Source organism: Chinchilla lanigera, unplaced genomic scaffold (assembly GCF_000276665.1).
Source record: "Chinchilla lanigera isolate Chin_1 unplaced genomic scaffold, ChiLan1.0 scaffold00036, whole genome shotgun sequence".
In the NCBI taxonomy this organism is placed as follows: domain Eukaryota; kingdom Metazoa; phylum Chordata; class Mammalia; order Rodentia; family Chinchillidae; genus Chinchilla; species Chinchilla lanigera.
Genome location: NW_004955437.1, coordinates 11,066,743 through 11,081,459, shown reverse-complemented (window position 1 = coordinate 11,081,459; position 14,717 = coordinate 11,066,743). Strand labels below are relative to the sequence as shown.

Below are 14,717 nucleotides of genomic sequence, written 5' to 3'. Positions count from 1 at the left end.
CCAGCCTAAAATTGTTTTTCAATCTAATAGTTTGTGCATTTAGGCAGATATCAAGAGGCCATATCGGGGGCTGTTTATGGGTGGAAAAAACGCTCTTTTGAGTCTGTCAAAAGAGGCTGATCAATGTTATGCTCAGTTCTGAAATAGTACATTTAATTTACACAGGACAAGAATGCTTGACCTTGAACAAATAGTCCAAGATCCTCCTTTTGGTATCTGAAGCTATTTCCTAGGATAAAAGTGTGATCCAGCTCATTCTTTTGTGTGTGTGTGTGGGGGGGTGTGCCAGGAATCAAACTCATGACCTTGCACTTGCCAGGCAGGCCTTATGGTGCTGAGCTATATCCCCGGCCCCAACTCATTCATTTTTAAGGTTTGGAATGATGCTCAGTGTATTTTTGTCAGAATAATTAGTGAACTTTTGAAAGCCAGGTGCGGCTCCAGCTCCCGCTGCAGAAGGAAAGCTGGGAGCCAAGCTAGAGTCGCCTGTGACCCTCTCCACTTTCTTCCAAGTACTCACCTGCGGCTTTGGCCTTCCTGGGAAGATTTCCTATCACATCGTGTCCATCCTCTAGTGCTTCCTCCAGCCCCTCTTCCCCTACCCCACACTACATCTGTGTTACTACCAGGTGTGCTGGGCAGCACAGATCTACTTTACAGTCAATCTCAGGCTTCCCGGGATGGGACTCTGCCCGGCATAGGCCAACAACACCTGACTCTTGCTCTCTGCAGAAAGCCAGCCGACCTGCACAACCTTGCCCCTGGCACCCACCCACCCTTCCTGACCTTCAACGGGGAAGTGAAGACAGATGTCAACAAGATCGAGGAGTTCCTGGAGGAGACCTTGACCCCCGAAAGGTACTGAGCAGATTCTTTCTGGATTGGATGGAAGGGAAGGGGTGATTGTGTCCCTGCATGGTCTTGCTGAGGAGGGTCATGATCACATTCAGCATTGTTCCACCAGATTCTGAAGTTTCCAATCTCCATGCAGGGCTAGGCCCCTCTCTCTCCGCCCATGTCACCTGCCCTGAGCTAGGCTCTGTCTGATCCAGGTCCTTTTTCTGGACTGCAGTTAATGCAGGAAGCTTTACCAGCACACGCCTGCTATGTTAGTGATGCAGTGACCCAGATTCCCTAGGAGCAGAACCTCAGAACTATAAAAACTTCCATAGCAGACAGTGGCTGAGTGAGACCATTGACTGTCCCATACACCCCACAAGAGTGTTACTTAGATAACTTTGTGCTCAGCAGATGGGGCTGCATGACCTCCCAGGAACTGTCACCAAGCCAGTGCTCAGGTCTATGTAGACACTACAGGCCCAGCCACAGCCTGGCTGTATCCCCACCAACCTGGGCTGGGGGGCAGAGGTGGGTGGCCTGTGTGCTTGGGCCTCAGATCAGGACACTCTCACCCTGTGCTTCTCCAGGAGGCAGCAGAACTCCAAACCTGTCAGCTGCACTCCCTGCCGCATGCTTCTTGTCACACCACTGTTTTAAGACTGCCAGGGAGCTCAGACACCGTGGGAGCCTTTTCCCCCAAACCACACCCAAACATTCCAACAACTCTTTAAACTCACATTTGATTCCACAGGGCATTTGGTGTCGTAATGACGAGTCCAGGAAATTTCAAGTCAATTTGTAAATGAGACTAACATCCATCCCTTTTGAGTCATGGACCCAGCCAGTGCTGGACAAGGAGGCCTTGGGGCCTGGTGGTGGGGACGAGCCAGCCCAGCATCTCATCTCTTGGAGTGTCCAGAGGGTCTAAGATGTAGAATCAAGTCAGGAGACCCAGTTCAGGCCGCCTCTTCACCAGCTGTAGACCTCATCCCGGGACCACGGACGAGTCTGTCCCTCCTAGCGCCTCCTTTTTTTCTCATCTCTAAAATGAAGGGTGATATTATGGGGTCTCTGCGTCCTTTTCAGCCCAAGTTCTATGATCCAAGGAGTCCTCAAAGTTCTCTAACAGCTAGCACCTGTTTAAATGAACCCTAGTGACTCCAACAGGGCATTTCCAAAACTAAACAGTCACCCTGCATGGCCCAAGAATGACAGACCTAGCTAATGAGCCAGTTGAGGAGAAAAAATATGACAAAAGAAGTAAAGACTTTTGGGGGTGACACAGAAAGGAGGGGAAACATTACCCTGCAGATGGAGCTGGGTAGGTTCTGCTCTCACTGTCACACGCAGTACTTACGGGAGGAGGCTGGTTCAGGAGAGGACTGTGGGGTCTCCTGGGAGAGGAGCTCAGGTGTGGTGTTGCCTGGCTCTGTGAAGCTGGGATCCTATCACAGCTTCCAGGGACGGGCACTGGGCTTGGAGAGGGGACATGTCAGGCTTGCCAGTGCAGAGGCAACGAGCCAGCAGCAAGATCTGGGTCTTTCACTGGGGCAGCAGCGTCAGTCTTCATTGTGAGCACACTCTGAGCATACACACAGGTAAGCGGGTCCTGCTAGAAAGGGGACCTAGTGACAGGGACAGGTTCGCCTTTCCTGGGCTGCAGGCTCACAGCTCACAGAGCTGAACATCTTCCTTCCAGGTATCCCAAACTGGCCGCGAAACACCGGGAGTCCAACACTGCGGGCATCGACATCTTCTCCAAGTTCTCTGCCTACATCAAAAACACCAAGCAGCAGAACAATGCGGGTGAGTGACAGGGCCCACCAGGAGCCCCTGGATGTGTCTGTCACTGCCCGGGGTGGCTTCCGCTTCCCAGGGGCACATCAGGTACTCGGGCCAGAGAAGCATCTGGACCAACATTGCCTGTCATTTGCCATTCACAGCCTCCTGGACCCGGGCTCAGGATTGGTAGAACTGCTGCTTAGCTGGTGTGAGGAACAGGAGGGGCTTCAGTGCTGACCTAGGGGTCTGCATGACACACTGTACAAGAGTCCTTGGTACCGTGCGTTGTCCCAGACTGGTGGACCTGTTCACACTGGAACACACCTGCCCATTCCCTTGTGGTTCCTGTGAGATTTCCGGATGTGTGCCAGGCCAACACCACGGTAGACGAAAGGGCACCACTCTGCATTTTCCCTCCCCAGGTGTGCAGGGGATCAGGGAGGATTCTCAGAGCCTCATCCTCTCCATCTGGCTCTGGGGCTCCTGGCCCGCCTTCTTCAGAGGCCTGGGTCCCTTCCTTAAGCCCACAGCACTTCGGCGCCTCATTCAGCACAGAACTAGACTTGGAGTTGGAAAAGGAAAAAGACACCTGGCCAGTGCGGGAGAGGCTCTGAGTCACAAAAGGCCAAACAAGACAAGAGGTATATGCTGGGCTATAGGAAGGAGTCGGAAGGACCAATGTGTGAGCTGTCAGGTGAAAGGGAAAAAGTCCCAGGGAAGAATTTAGCTGAGCTTCTTTGAGGACGCTTCTCACAGCAGGGTCGTAAAGATCAAGGGGAACCAGTTATGTGAGGTCACAGAATAGAGAACTCTGGGAGGGCAGGGAAAGCCAGGTACAGAGACTGGAGCCGCCAGAGCCTGCAGAGCCAGCCAGCAGCTGGGATTCGGCCCTGTGGGCATGACCACCCTTATAGGCACGTGTGGCAGCACTGTGACAAAGGTGACTTGGGACGAGAAGGAGGTAGAAATATTTTAAATATCCGTGGTACTCTTGTTTCATTGCGTAGCTGGATCCTATAGTGGGTTGGAGTGATCCCCAGAAATGCATGCTCAACTGGGCTTTACTTGGAAATAGGATTTTTGCAGATGTAATTAGTTAAGGATCCTAAGATAAGATCATAGTAGATCCAGTATGACTGCTAAAATCCAATAACAGGAGTCCTCAAAAGAACAGGAAAAGCCGGGTGTGGTAACTCATGCCCAGGAGCATTCTGGGAGGCTAAGGCAGGAGAATCTCAGGTTTGAACCCAGGCTTTGTCTCAAAAAGAAAGAAAGAAAGGAAAAGACCTCAGGGTTCAGATGCAGAGACGGAGGAGAGGCACATGAACCTCTGAAGCTGGAGGTGGAGCTGGAGCCATGGGGTCTCAGGCGCAGAGCTTGTGGCTTTGCAGAGGCTGGGAAAGGCGAGGAGAGAGCTGGGTGACACTTGGGTCTGATTTCTGTCATCTTTTCATGTTCAGTCCCCCAGCTGGTGGCACGTTGTTGTGGGAAAGAACACAGCTGCCCCTGTCTGGGCCCAGCGCATTGATTTGACCTCTCCCTCTCCCCGGGGGGGGGCGGGGGGAGGCGGAACAGCTCTGGCTCCAGCCCCCACACTTCACATCCTTCACCTTCACCACAAACATCTTCCTTGTACTCATCAGAGCGCCCTCTGAACGATTTTCTCATCTGAGCATCCAGACTTCTTGAATTATAAATGGTATTTACACATTACCCGTATTTACAGTTCTCAGGTCCCCAAAGCCGGAGCAAGAGTTTCCACAGCATGCCGTGTACCAATTTCCTGAAAACTCAACGCTGTCCAGTTGTCGTTGTTTCCCTTCTTCTGTCTCACCCTGTTTTTGTCTGTAATGAGTTTTGCCCCTGTGACTCTGTCACCCCTGACTCTACTGCACATTTTTGAGCTCTGGGTTTCTGCTTCCCAAAGGAATAGCGTCATCCTTTGAACAGGAACCCCTTATCCCTGCTTTGTGGCTGTAACTGCCCTCTCCTCACTCCTCCCACCCACACCCCCACTGTGGTCACCAGGGCCCAGGGGGACAGAGGTTCTGGCATCACTCCTGCCAGGGGCCCAGTGCCGCCTGTGATTCCAGCCAGCATGACGCTTGCATGGGGGACAGTCCATGGCCCCACCTTGAGACATCAACCTCCGCCCCAGCTTCCTCTGCAGGCTTTGCCATGCCTTCCAGGGGTGTCCGGCTCCGCAGCTGCTTCCCAAAGGCCTTTCTTCAGATCACTCATTTTATGAGTCAGTTTTTCTCCTGAGCAGAGCCCAGCCAGTCCCCATGCACATACAGGGCCTTTTCTGCCCTGTCAGCATGAACGATAACAACAGCAGATAGGAGGCCTGGTTCTAAAGCATGGGTCGCCCTGCCCTGGTGGAAGCGGGGGGAGCAGCCCTGCACTCAGTGTGGCTGCAGGGTCCCTCTCCAGGGCGCATGCAAGGTTCTGTCCAGCAGGGAACAGCTCTCCCTCTGGTCTGTTCTCAGAGGTTGCTAGGATGCTGGCGCGAATGGTTGAGGAGCGCACAAGTGTGCTCTATCCTTTGCACACATCTGTAGCATCCCTAGGATTCTCGGTCACCCTGAGCACTGCCCTGTCCATTTTCCCAGCCTTGGGGCAGAGTATAGCAATGGCACCAGACGCCACCTCCCCAACCACTCCCCTACCATGCCGCCTTCTCTCTCCCCAGAGTCCCTGGAAATGCCTGTCCCATCTGTTCCTTCTTCTTCCTCTGTGATGCCCAGGGGAACTGGATGGCTATAGGCTCCCTGCTCCTAGCAGCTTTCATCCCCCCACATCCCAGCCTCCATGTGCTCTGCCTGGGACATCACTCTGGCTTTGGGGTCCTCCCTTTCCCACAGGGGTCTCTTCTGCACCCTCTTTCACAGGTCCCCTCCACTTCCCATCTCCTCTGAGACTGAGACCTCTCCCTCCAAATTCTCATCTCACCTTTTGCATTTCCTTCTCTCAAACTGTGGTCAGAACAGACTTTCCCTGCCTCTCCCAAATCTCGTGGCTTTCCAGGAATTCATTTTAGCAGCTTACCATACTTTAGGCATCAAATACCATGTTTTACTTTATTTTTCACAATCTCTCTTTTTCCTTACGTCTCAATCATATCAATTCTCAGTGTTTATTTCCTGCTCTGTACACATTTCGAGCTCCAGACAATGAACGAACAGGCTGAATGTGCATCTTTGACTCACCATTCTTATTAACATTTTGTAAAAAATTTTAAACAGACAAAGGTAAGAAATCACAGTGAAAAGAGTTTCATAGCAGGCTAGTCCTATTAACAAATTTGTAGGTCCCTTTTTATTTCCTCCAGCCCTATCCCATTTCCCTCAGACACAGTCACCATTCCTGCCCAGAATCCCCGCCCTTGTTTTTGATCAAAGTGTCATATTTTCATATGCTTCGCCCACTTCCTTTCCGGCTGGAGAGGAGAGAGCATGGAGATTGTCAGTCTGAGATCTCACCTGTTCCGTTCACATTCACCACCTCCTTGCTCCACCCTTTTGCAGTTTCCAAGATGTCAAGAGAAGTCCATCCACTCCTCTCTTTCTCACAAGGGTTCTAGAAAAGTCCCCATCTCAATCTCTGTACCTGGAACCTGTGTATCATTTGCCGCTTTGGGTCTTGGGCTTCCCCAGTCTTCCTGGGCTCCTGGACCACACACATCTCCTGGCAGTTTCAAAACGGACCTGACTCTCCAGCCTCCATCCTGCTTGCCAGCAGAGGCACTACTCTGCAGGGAACTCAGCTCAGCACCAAAGCTGTCATGGGCAAGAACAGGAAAGATGATAAGAGAGGACAAGGAATGTTGCTAGTCCTGGGGACATCTGCAGAAACCCAAAAATTTACTCTGGACACTTTAAAGACTTTGCCCACTGAGGTGCAAGATGGCCAGAGAACTTTGATCACAGATATTTATTAAAATCTTCCCGCCTCATGTCCCTACCTTCCTTCCACCCCTATAAAAGGCACATACTTCTCTTTGTTCAAGGCAGATGGTCTTATCGCTCTCTGCCTGCCTGCACTCAGGCACAATAAATTCCCTACCATGTTGGCCTTTACACAAGCCTGGTGATCTCTGCTGGCCCCATCTCCCCCAGCTCACCCCTGTATGTTACACCCAGTTTGAGCGATTTCCCTCAAGTTACACCCAGTTACACCCCGTATGTTACACCCAGTTTGAGTGGCTTCCCTCGAGTTCCCTCTTCTTTTCTCCCTTTGGGTTTATCTTTCTTTTTTCTTTAGCTGCCTCTGTGTTCCTCGGTCTTGGGGCTTTCATCCTCCACAGGCAGCACAGCAATGCCATGGAGGAGGTGAAAGAAAAACAGGAAGAGGACCATACCGTGGAGCAGGTGGACAGTGGGTGGCACCAGCCCCAGCAGCCCCAGGCCCTGACACCTGACTCACATGGTGACATGGGGCCCCTGGTCAGCTACAGCATGATTTCCCCAGCGGACACAAGCAAACTGCTCCTCCCCACAGCCCCCGAGAATAACAAGTTTCCCTGACCCCAGCCGCAGGCAGAGGAGCTGCCATTTCCATTTTTTTTGGCTCTTCCCTCCTGTGACTTCCCTTCCCAGCCTCTGCAGACTCCAGCCCTCTGGCTTCATGATTCCTAGACTTCTCTGCACACCCCGCCTCAGGGCCTCATGCCTGAACCCTGTCCCTCTGTCCTTCACCTGTGTTCTCTGCCTCTGAGTCCCCTTTGCTGCTTTTCCTGAAGGCCCACATTGCCAGGAATGAGCCTGGCCAATGCTGGTGGGAAACGGACTTGCCAGTAACCCAGCGGGATCTTTCTTCCTCCACCTCTGTGGTTCATGTCCATGCCAGCACCCTGTCCTTCCCCACCGCAGACGGCTGGAGGGACCCACCCTTCCTTTCCAAGCCCCAAGGAACAAGGCGCCTCCTTCCCAGCATGCACCCCTAGTGCTTTTTTAATGCAAGCTCTGAGTAAGTCATAGGTCAACCTCTGAAGACGAGTATGAATACTCCCATAATCTCTTAAACAAGATGTGTAGGGCATCGAGGCTTACAGACTTGAGTTCTCTCTCAAGTTTACAATTAAATCTATGGCATGGGTGCCAACAAAACACATGGGTGTCCCAACAAAGGGAGGGGCAGAAAGAGGCTGGACCAAGGAAGGCAGAAGCTGCCTGACCCAAAATGTCATCTGCTTAAGATGCTATTATTTTACATACCTCTAAGACACAAAAGATACTCAGACGAAAAGTGCTTTGACTTAAACACTAGAATATTGACAGTAAGGCATGGCCTGATTTCAGAGATGTCAGCGTGAGGAAGAAATACACATCGTTGGTTCCATGAACTATGGAGGTGATTCCTAAGCTCCTTTCCAGATCCAACACCCATTTTCTGCTTGACCTTGAACTACCCTGTGGGAAACAAAGGAAATCAAGGCCAACAGCATTGTCAGTTCCCTCTGGAAAGGCCATTCTGTCTCCGCATGCAGCAGTGTGACTGTTCTACTCTCTGGCCTCAGGCGTGGAAGCAGGTGGTCCGTCCCTCTTGGTGAACTTTTTCTGTGAAGGGTCAGATAGTAAATATCTTGAGCTTCGCTAGCTTGACAGTCTCTGCTCAGCGCTTCTGCAAGAACCATAAAGTCCCCATAAAGCTTCGTCTACCGACCCTGAAATGGGAACTTGATAGCATTTCCTTTTGTCACAGAACATCAAAAAAAAAAAAAAAAAATGGCTGTTTTTTTTCGACTATCCATAAAGGTGAAAATTGTTCTCAGGTTGAGGGCAACATCAAAGTAGGTGTGGCATGGGCTGGGTGGGCCCTTGGACTGCTATTTATCAGCTCTGTCTTGGGCGGCTCCAGACCACAATAGTGAGGTCTCTTGATTTCTCTGCCTCTTCTCCTCTGTAATATGGAGATCAGATCATCCCAGTGCCTTTTCTCATAACTTGCTGCGTTTATGCCCACAAAGCATCATCCTGCACACAGTAGGCGTAAGAGGTGATGGTTGTTGCTGGCGCCACTGGTGATGTCACACACCCTCCTCCAAAGGCTGAAGTCCAGCCTTTACCCCCCATAGCCGCCCCCACCCCTATCCCTGAGATGTGGAAGCGTGTGCTGCCCTCTTCTGGCAGGCTGGGGAATCGGCTCTAGAGGCCTGTGGGTTTCAACATTGTCAGTGCAGGACTCTGTTCCACCCGAGTTTTGTCACGGGTTCCAAAAGAGACCAGCAGGTCTCCACCGGAGGCTGCAAGGCTTCTTCCGGTATCTGTTCCCCACACAAGGGAGCAGCACATCCTCCAGGCCCGAGGGACCCTCGGGAGTCCCTAGCTGCCGGGTGACAACCTGCCCCCAGCCGCCCCTTTCTCCCTTTCCTCTCCCACTTCCGCCACCTCCAGCCTGTACATTTGTGAACTTCCTGGACCTAAAACAGGAAAGTGTTTGAAAGGATGTGGGTGCCTGGGCGGGTGCTAGCCTAGAACTAACTAATGAGCCTTCAGAGGCAAAGGCGAGGCCTTCCTCGACGTCGTGAAAGCCAGCGCTGTTGGGCAGTAGGGGGTGGGGCGTGTTTCCCAGATCCCCAGGATGTGGGGAGCCACGTTTAAAGGAGCGTGTGTGTATTTATTATTCCAAACCACCTCAGTGCCTCCCCTCCACCCTGTGTCACATTGCCATGGGCCCAGCCTGGGACACCTAGTCTTCCCTCCAGGGCCTGAGAGGAAGCCAAGGGGATAGCAGAGGTGGAGGAGTGCACGTACTGTCACCTGCAGCACCCTCAGACCCAGGCTCCTTGGCATTTGGAGGGGACAGTGGTCCCAGCTTAGGACCAATGTCCCCCTACCCAGCTAAAGCCCTGGCAGGCCACATCCAGCCATGTTTTTAGGGCTGCGGGGTGGTCAGACAGACCCTAGGGTGGGGCTATCGGTGACTGTTTCACCACTTCCTTGCAAAGTGGGCATGACTGTCTCTTTCCAAACACCTCTACCCAGACAGGACCGTCCCGCTGCCTTCCTGGCCACCCTGCACCGCCGACAGCCACCTGGCAGGGGGTGTTGTCAGTTGGTTGGGTTAAGGCTCTGCTTTGATTAGCATTCTTGCAAGAAAAACAAATAACCTGACTGGGTGGGACCCAGCTCTGAGGCTCCACTGCAGACTTGTCCCAGTGGAGGGTCCTTGAGGCTGGGCAGAGGGAGGGGATAGCCGAGGGGTTCCTCTGGCACCTCCTAGGAGCACCCAGGATCCCTCCAGAGGGTCTGATTTGGTTTATTATGGAGCCGGATGCTTGCAATTTAGAACTTCACAGATTCTGCTCCTGAGAGAATCTCGGGGCAGCCAGTAGGAGGGCGGTGGGTGGCGCACGCTGTTGGAAGGGGAGGCCCAGGGCCTGGGGTGGGGGGGCTCTGCGTGGGTGGGCGCATTCATTAGGGGAGCTCTGCTGTGTGGGCTGCACACAGCCGCCAAGCGGAGACCACCAACACCCTTCCATGGGGCGGAATTTCCCCGTCTGACCAAAATGTGTGCCTCTGGCCTGGCCTGGCCTCAGCTCAAGACCAGGGGATAAAGGAGCATTAAATGAGCCATTTGCACACAAGCTAAACACTTTCTCCTTCTGGCCACTGTGACCTCCTCCTGCACAACCCATACTCTTGTCTTTGTGTAGTTAGCACTACGGGCTAAATGTGTTTCTCAGGCTCCTGCCCCAAACACACACACACACACACACACACACACACACACACACATGCACAGTTTGTGTGTGTGCCGATGTCTCCGTGGACTAGCAAAGGTGGCTACACACTCCTTACATGAGCAGGCTCACATATCCGTAATCTGGAGGAGGAAAGGTGCTTGCATGCAAAGTTCTGTCAGTCATGGTGCCCAGTGGTGGACCTCACAGCTTCACAGTGGGCACAATGGTATCAGGACCACTTTGTGCACACCCAAGCATTGTGTGGGGTCAGGACTGTCATAGTCAACACATCCCTGGACTATACCTGTGAGCCCTGCCTGTCATTCGGACATAGGTTTGGGGAAAATCCCCCCATGTTCCTGTGACACTCCAGGGAGAATGAATGGCTCAGGGAATATCAGCAGGGAGGAGCCCCCCACATTCCCAGAGGATTCCCCCTATTCCAGCAGAGCTTGACAGAGGTATAAAATCCAACTGGTCTCCTGAAATGTCTCAAAAAAATACAGACATTTAACTTTATGTGCCTTCCCTGTCACATACATCACTGTTGTCCAGATAGGACGAGCAGCATTCTTTCCGCTCCACACAAGGACACACGGAGGCTGGGACACTGTACCCCTGATGGCTTGGGGTAGACAGTGGAGCCAAGATGGATGCACCAGGCATTTCATGGCTCTTGAATAACTCTTGGCTACAAATAGGTATGACTTAAGCATCAGAGATGAAACCAGGGCTGAATCCTGTCCGTTATTCAGAATTTATCAGCAGCATAGAAAGGATAATTTATTGATGGAGAAGCTGCTACTCAGACATTGATGAAAACCCTCTGGCTTTCTTTAAGAGTCTTCTCAGGGGGCCCAGCCACATCCCTTTGTCTGCACGGGCAAAGGGGTGTGGCTGGGCCTCCACAGAACATAATGAGCCAAGGATGCCTCAGGTTCGGGACCTCAGCATGTCGAAGCTCTGCCCATGTTCGGCTTTTTTTCCTGAAGCATTTTTTACCATGAATGGACACGGAACCCCCAGGGCCAGAGGGTGGAATAGCCTGTATTAGTGGTGGCGAACCTACAGCATGAGTGTCACAGCAGGCTGTTTGTATCATTGAAAGCTCTAAAAGATTTGCCACCACTGGTCTGTATGGACCTGGAAGATTAACGAGAACAAAAGGAAGCTGATTCCCACATGCATTTTGTCTGTCACTGGCAGACACCTAGGGGCTGGGTAGTTCTCCAGGTACCCTTGAATCCCTGCTTCTGCGGCATCTTCGGCAAAGGACAGTGCATTTGTAGTGACACAGACAAAAGGCTTTGAGGCTCTGAGCAGCAACTTGTAGGAAGGCAAGTGAGTGTAATATGAAAATATTACCTCTGAATCCTGAACCCAAACTGCAGCTCATTGTGTCCTCTAGGTGACCTTTCTGTGGAACACCTGAGTCCTCACTGAAAGCCAACTATGTTCCTTGACTAGAACTACCTTTCAGTGGCAGCAAGCAAGGCCCTTGGGACCTCTCTGTGGGAAACAGAGCCCAGGGCCAGGCCTGCCCCATTCCAAATCATCCAGCAGGCAGGTGTGTGTTGGGGGCTCCTCTTTTCACCCTGATGACAGAGCTGAGACCTACAGGAGGGCATCCTGGGTGACACACATAGAGCCCTCCAACTGTCCCAAAAAACCAGGTGCTTCCCTTATATAAAGAAAGGGGCCCTAAGGAGCAGGTGTCGTCAAAGCATACAGAAGCATGCAAAGTCCCATAATTTGTATGTCTTCCTCTTCCCTCAAACCCTCCTTGAGCATCTCATTCTCTCAGCGGGAGTCCAGTACCAGGCTCTGTGCAAGTCGCTGGAGTAAAAACAGAACATGACATACTGGCCATGCCTCTGTGCATTGGCAAGGGCTAGGAGTGTGTCTATGTAATAGAAACCTGATTACAGTGGCTAAAGCAAATATTTATCCTAGTTAACTTAGCAAAACCAAAACCTGTAAAGCATTTTACTATGCACCATGCCCTGTTCTTAGCACTCTTGATAAATGTTTACTTCTTAATACGAGTTTGCTTTTCTCACATCGCTAGCAGCCCAGAGAGCGGACAGTTCCAGGCAAATGTAGTTGTTTAAAGAAGTCAGGGCCCCAAGTCCTGGGAGCTCCCAATTCTTCATCTTCAGTGTGGGACTTTTATCCTCATGTCACAACATGGTTGCTTTACTTCCAGACATTATACCTTTGGTTCCAGGGAGAGCTCCAGGCAGTGCCAACTGTCTTATCTTTCCCGGGAGCCCATTTATACATTTTTCTCCTTTTTCTTTTTTTGTATTGCTGGAGATTGAATCCAGGGCCTCCAGCATGTTAGGTAGCTGCTCGGGCACTGAGTTGCACCCTAGACTCCATTGATAAATTTCTACATGCATTTTATTAGTCAGAACTTGATCATTCACTCTCCTCTACCTGAAAGTCTGGGAAAGGGAGTATCTTTCACTGGGCACGTTGATACCCTGCAAAAAAAAATCTAGGTTCTGTTTTCTACTAGTAGCAAAGAAGGGGAGAGCAGATTCTTGCATATAATTCACTTTCAAGCATAGGTATTTTCCTCCTATGGTGAAGATATCTGAATATCCCCAGCAATTTCAGATTCTCTTTTGGGGTTGATGAAATTTGAGTCACTCCTCCTCCTAGATGTTAATAAATAGAAGTATTGCATAAGAGAATAAGATTGCACACTTAATCTGCTACTCTCTGACTTCCAACTTGGGTTGGAAGACCCAAGACTTGTGTAGGAAAAACTGCGCAACTAAAATACCCTGCAGGGACCCCTGGGTCTGTAGTCACCATCGGGGCAGCAGGGGGCGCCCAACTGGGAACTCAGCAGCTTTGTGTAGATCGGTCTCTGGGTGCCTGGCACAGCACTGCCCCTCTGTAACCTTAAGGGAGGAGATGCTGTGATCTCCATGGTACAGAGGAGGAAACTGAGGCTCTGAAGGCCGTGCAGCTCACTGAGCTAGCATGAGGCAGAGTAAGGACTGTGGCCCCTGCCGCCATTCCCCTGGCCTGTGGGTGCTGCACTTACTGTCACCCATTATTTAAAATGCAGGTGGTGCTGAGCTTAAACAACAGCAGATCGTTTAAGAAGCCATAATCCAATCAGTCCATAAACCAACAAATGCCCATTGAATGGCCACTATTTGTGTTCCCTAAATGCACCCAAAGCCCCGCTAAATCCCTGAGCCCCAACCTCACAGGCCAGGAAGGACAAGAGCTTCCAACCTGGCCATGCTGGGCGCTGAACAGATGGCTGCATATCTGACAAAAGACCAGGCAAAGGAAGGGAATGTACACACAGAATATTCACAGAATTAAACCAAGCCGGGAAATATTTAAATTTCAAGTTGTGGTAGGCGCAACGACAGCTTTTACATTTCAAATGGCTCTTCTCTTAACACCCTGGACGTCGGAGGATGCGGAAAGACAAAATGTGGCTAAATTGCTTCGGCCTCAAGTGCTCTGCCGGCGGAGAGTTGAGACAGCTCCAGGTCTGCACCCTGCAGCAGAGGGGACCGAGAAGTTAGATTGTACCAAACATCTGCATTGCACCTAATCTATACCCTGATGTTTAAAATAACCTGTTATAAAGTAACTATAAAAATCTTATAGATTTCAGCCTGATTCCTTTGGCTACATAAAGTAGGAGCGGCAGTAATAGCTTCAGTCAGTATTTATGTCGTCCTTTCTATTAGCACAATGGGTTTTACAACTATTTATGAGTTTGGGGGAAAGCTAATAGGAAACACACGTATGGAGTCCTGCGGAAGGCACAGAGGGGCCAGCAGAGGGTGCCACCGCCCCATAGCTGGAGTGCCTGGCACCTTAATTCCTCTCCCACCCCATAAATAAACATGCGGGGCGTTTGCCTAGTACAGATTGCAATACTCAAAAGGAAGCATAAATTTAAAGAGTACGTGATCATCTTTCTCCTCAAATTTACTGTGGCGCTCAGGAGATTTAGAACATTATCTGGACCTGGGATTTGTCTCTCTTGTCCAATCTGTCCGATCCTCCCTTCAAACTTTAGAAATATGTTCCATGAAGGGCATACCAAAGTGACCCTAAATTCTTCACCACAAACAGCCTAGGAATTGGTAAAGGCTCTTGTCTTTAAAAAAATCCTGTGCATGAGTGTACACGCATGTGTATGTGTGCATGTGTATGTGTATGTGTGTGTATTGTGGTTGCTCTTCTTGTTTGGTATAATTCATCTGAACCTAAACCAAATATAAGTAGACTTGTTGAGCTAACTCAAAATATGGTTCTTCAGAAGGTTCACCGTACAGCTTGGGACGGAGGCAGTGGAGAGACCGTCTCCACCCTAGGCAGAAGTCTCTGGGCTCCTGGAGATACCTCAGAATGTACCACCTGCTGG

At 50.9% G+C, this 14,717-nt stretch overlaps 1 protein-coding gene across 1 annotated transcript in view; it reads left to right on the top strand.

Annotated features, from left to right (window-relative positions):
- Clic5 (chloride intracellular channel 5) overlaps positions 1-14,717 on the top strand; it is a 64,266-nt gene that overhangs the window by 36,691 nt on the left and 12,858 nt on the right. Inside the window, exons 3-4 of the mRNA XM_005389839.2 lie at positions 733-858; positions 2,540-2,646. Coding sequence (XP_005389896.1) covers positions 733-858; positions 2,540-2,646 — 233 coding nt within the window. The remainder of the gene's footprint in view (positions 1-732; positions 859-2,539; positions 2,647-14,717) is intronic.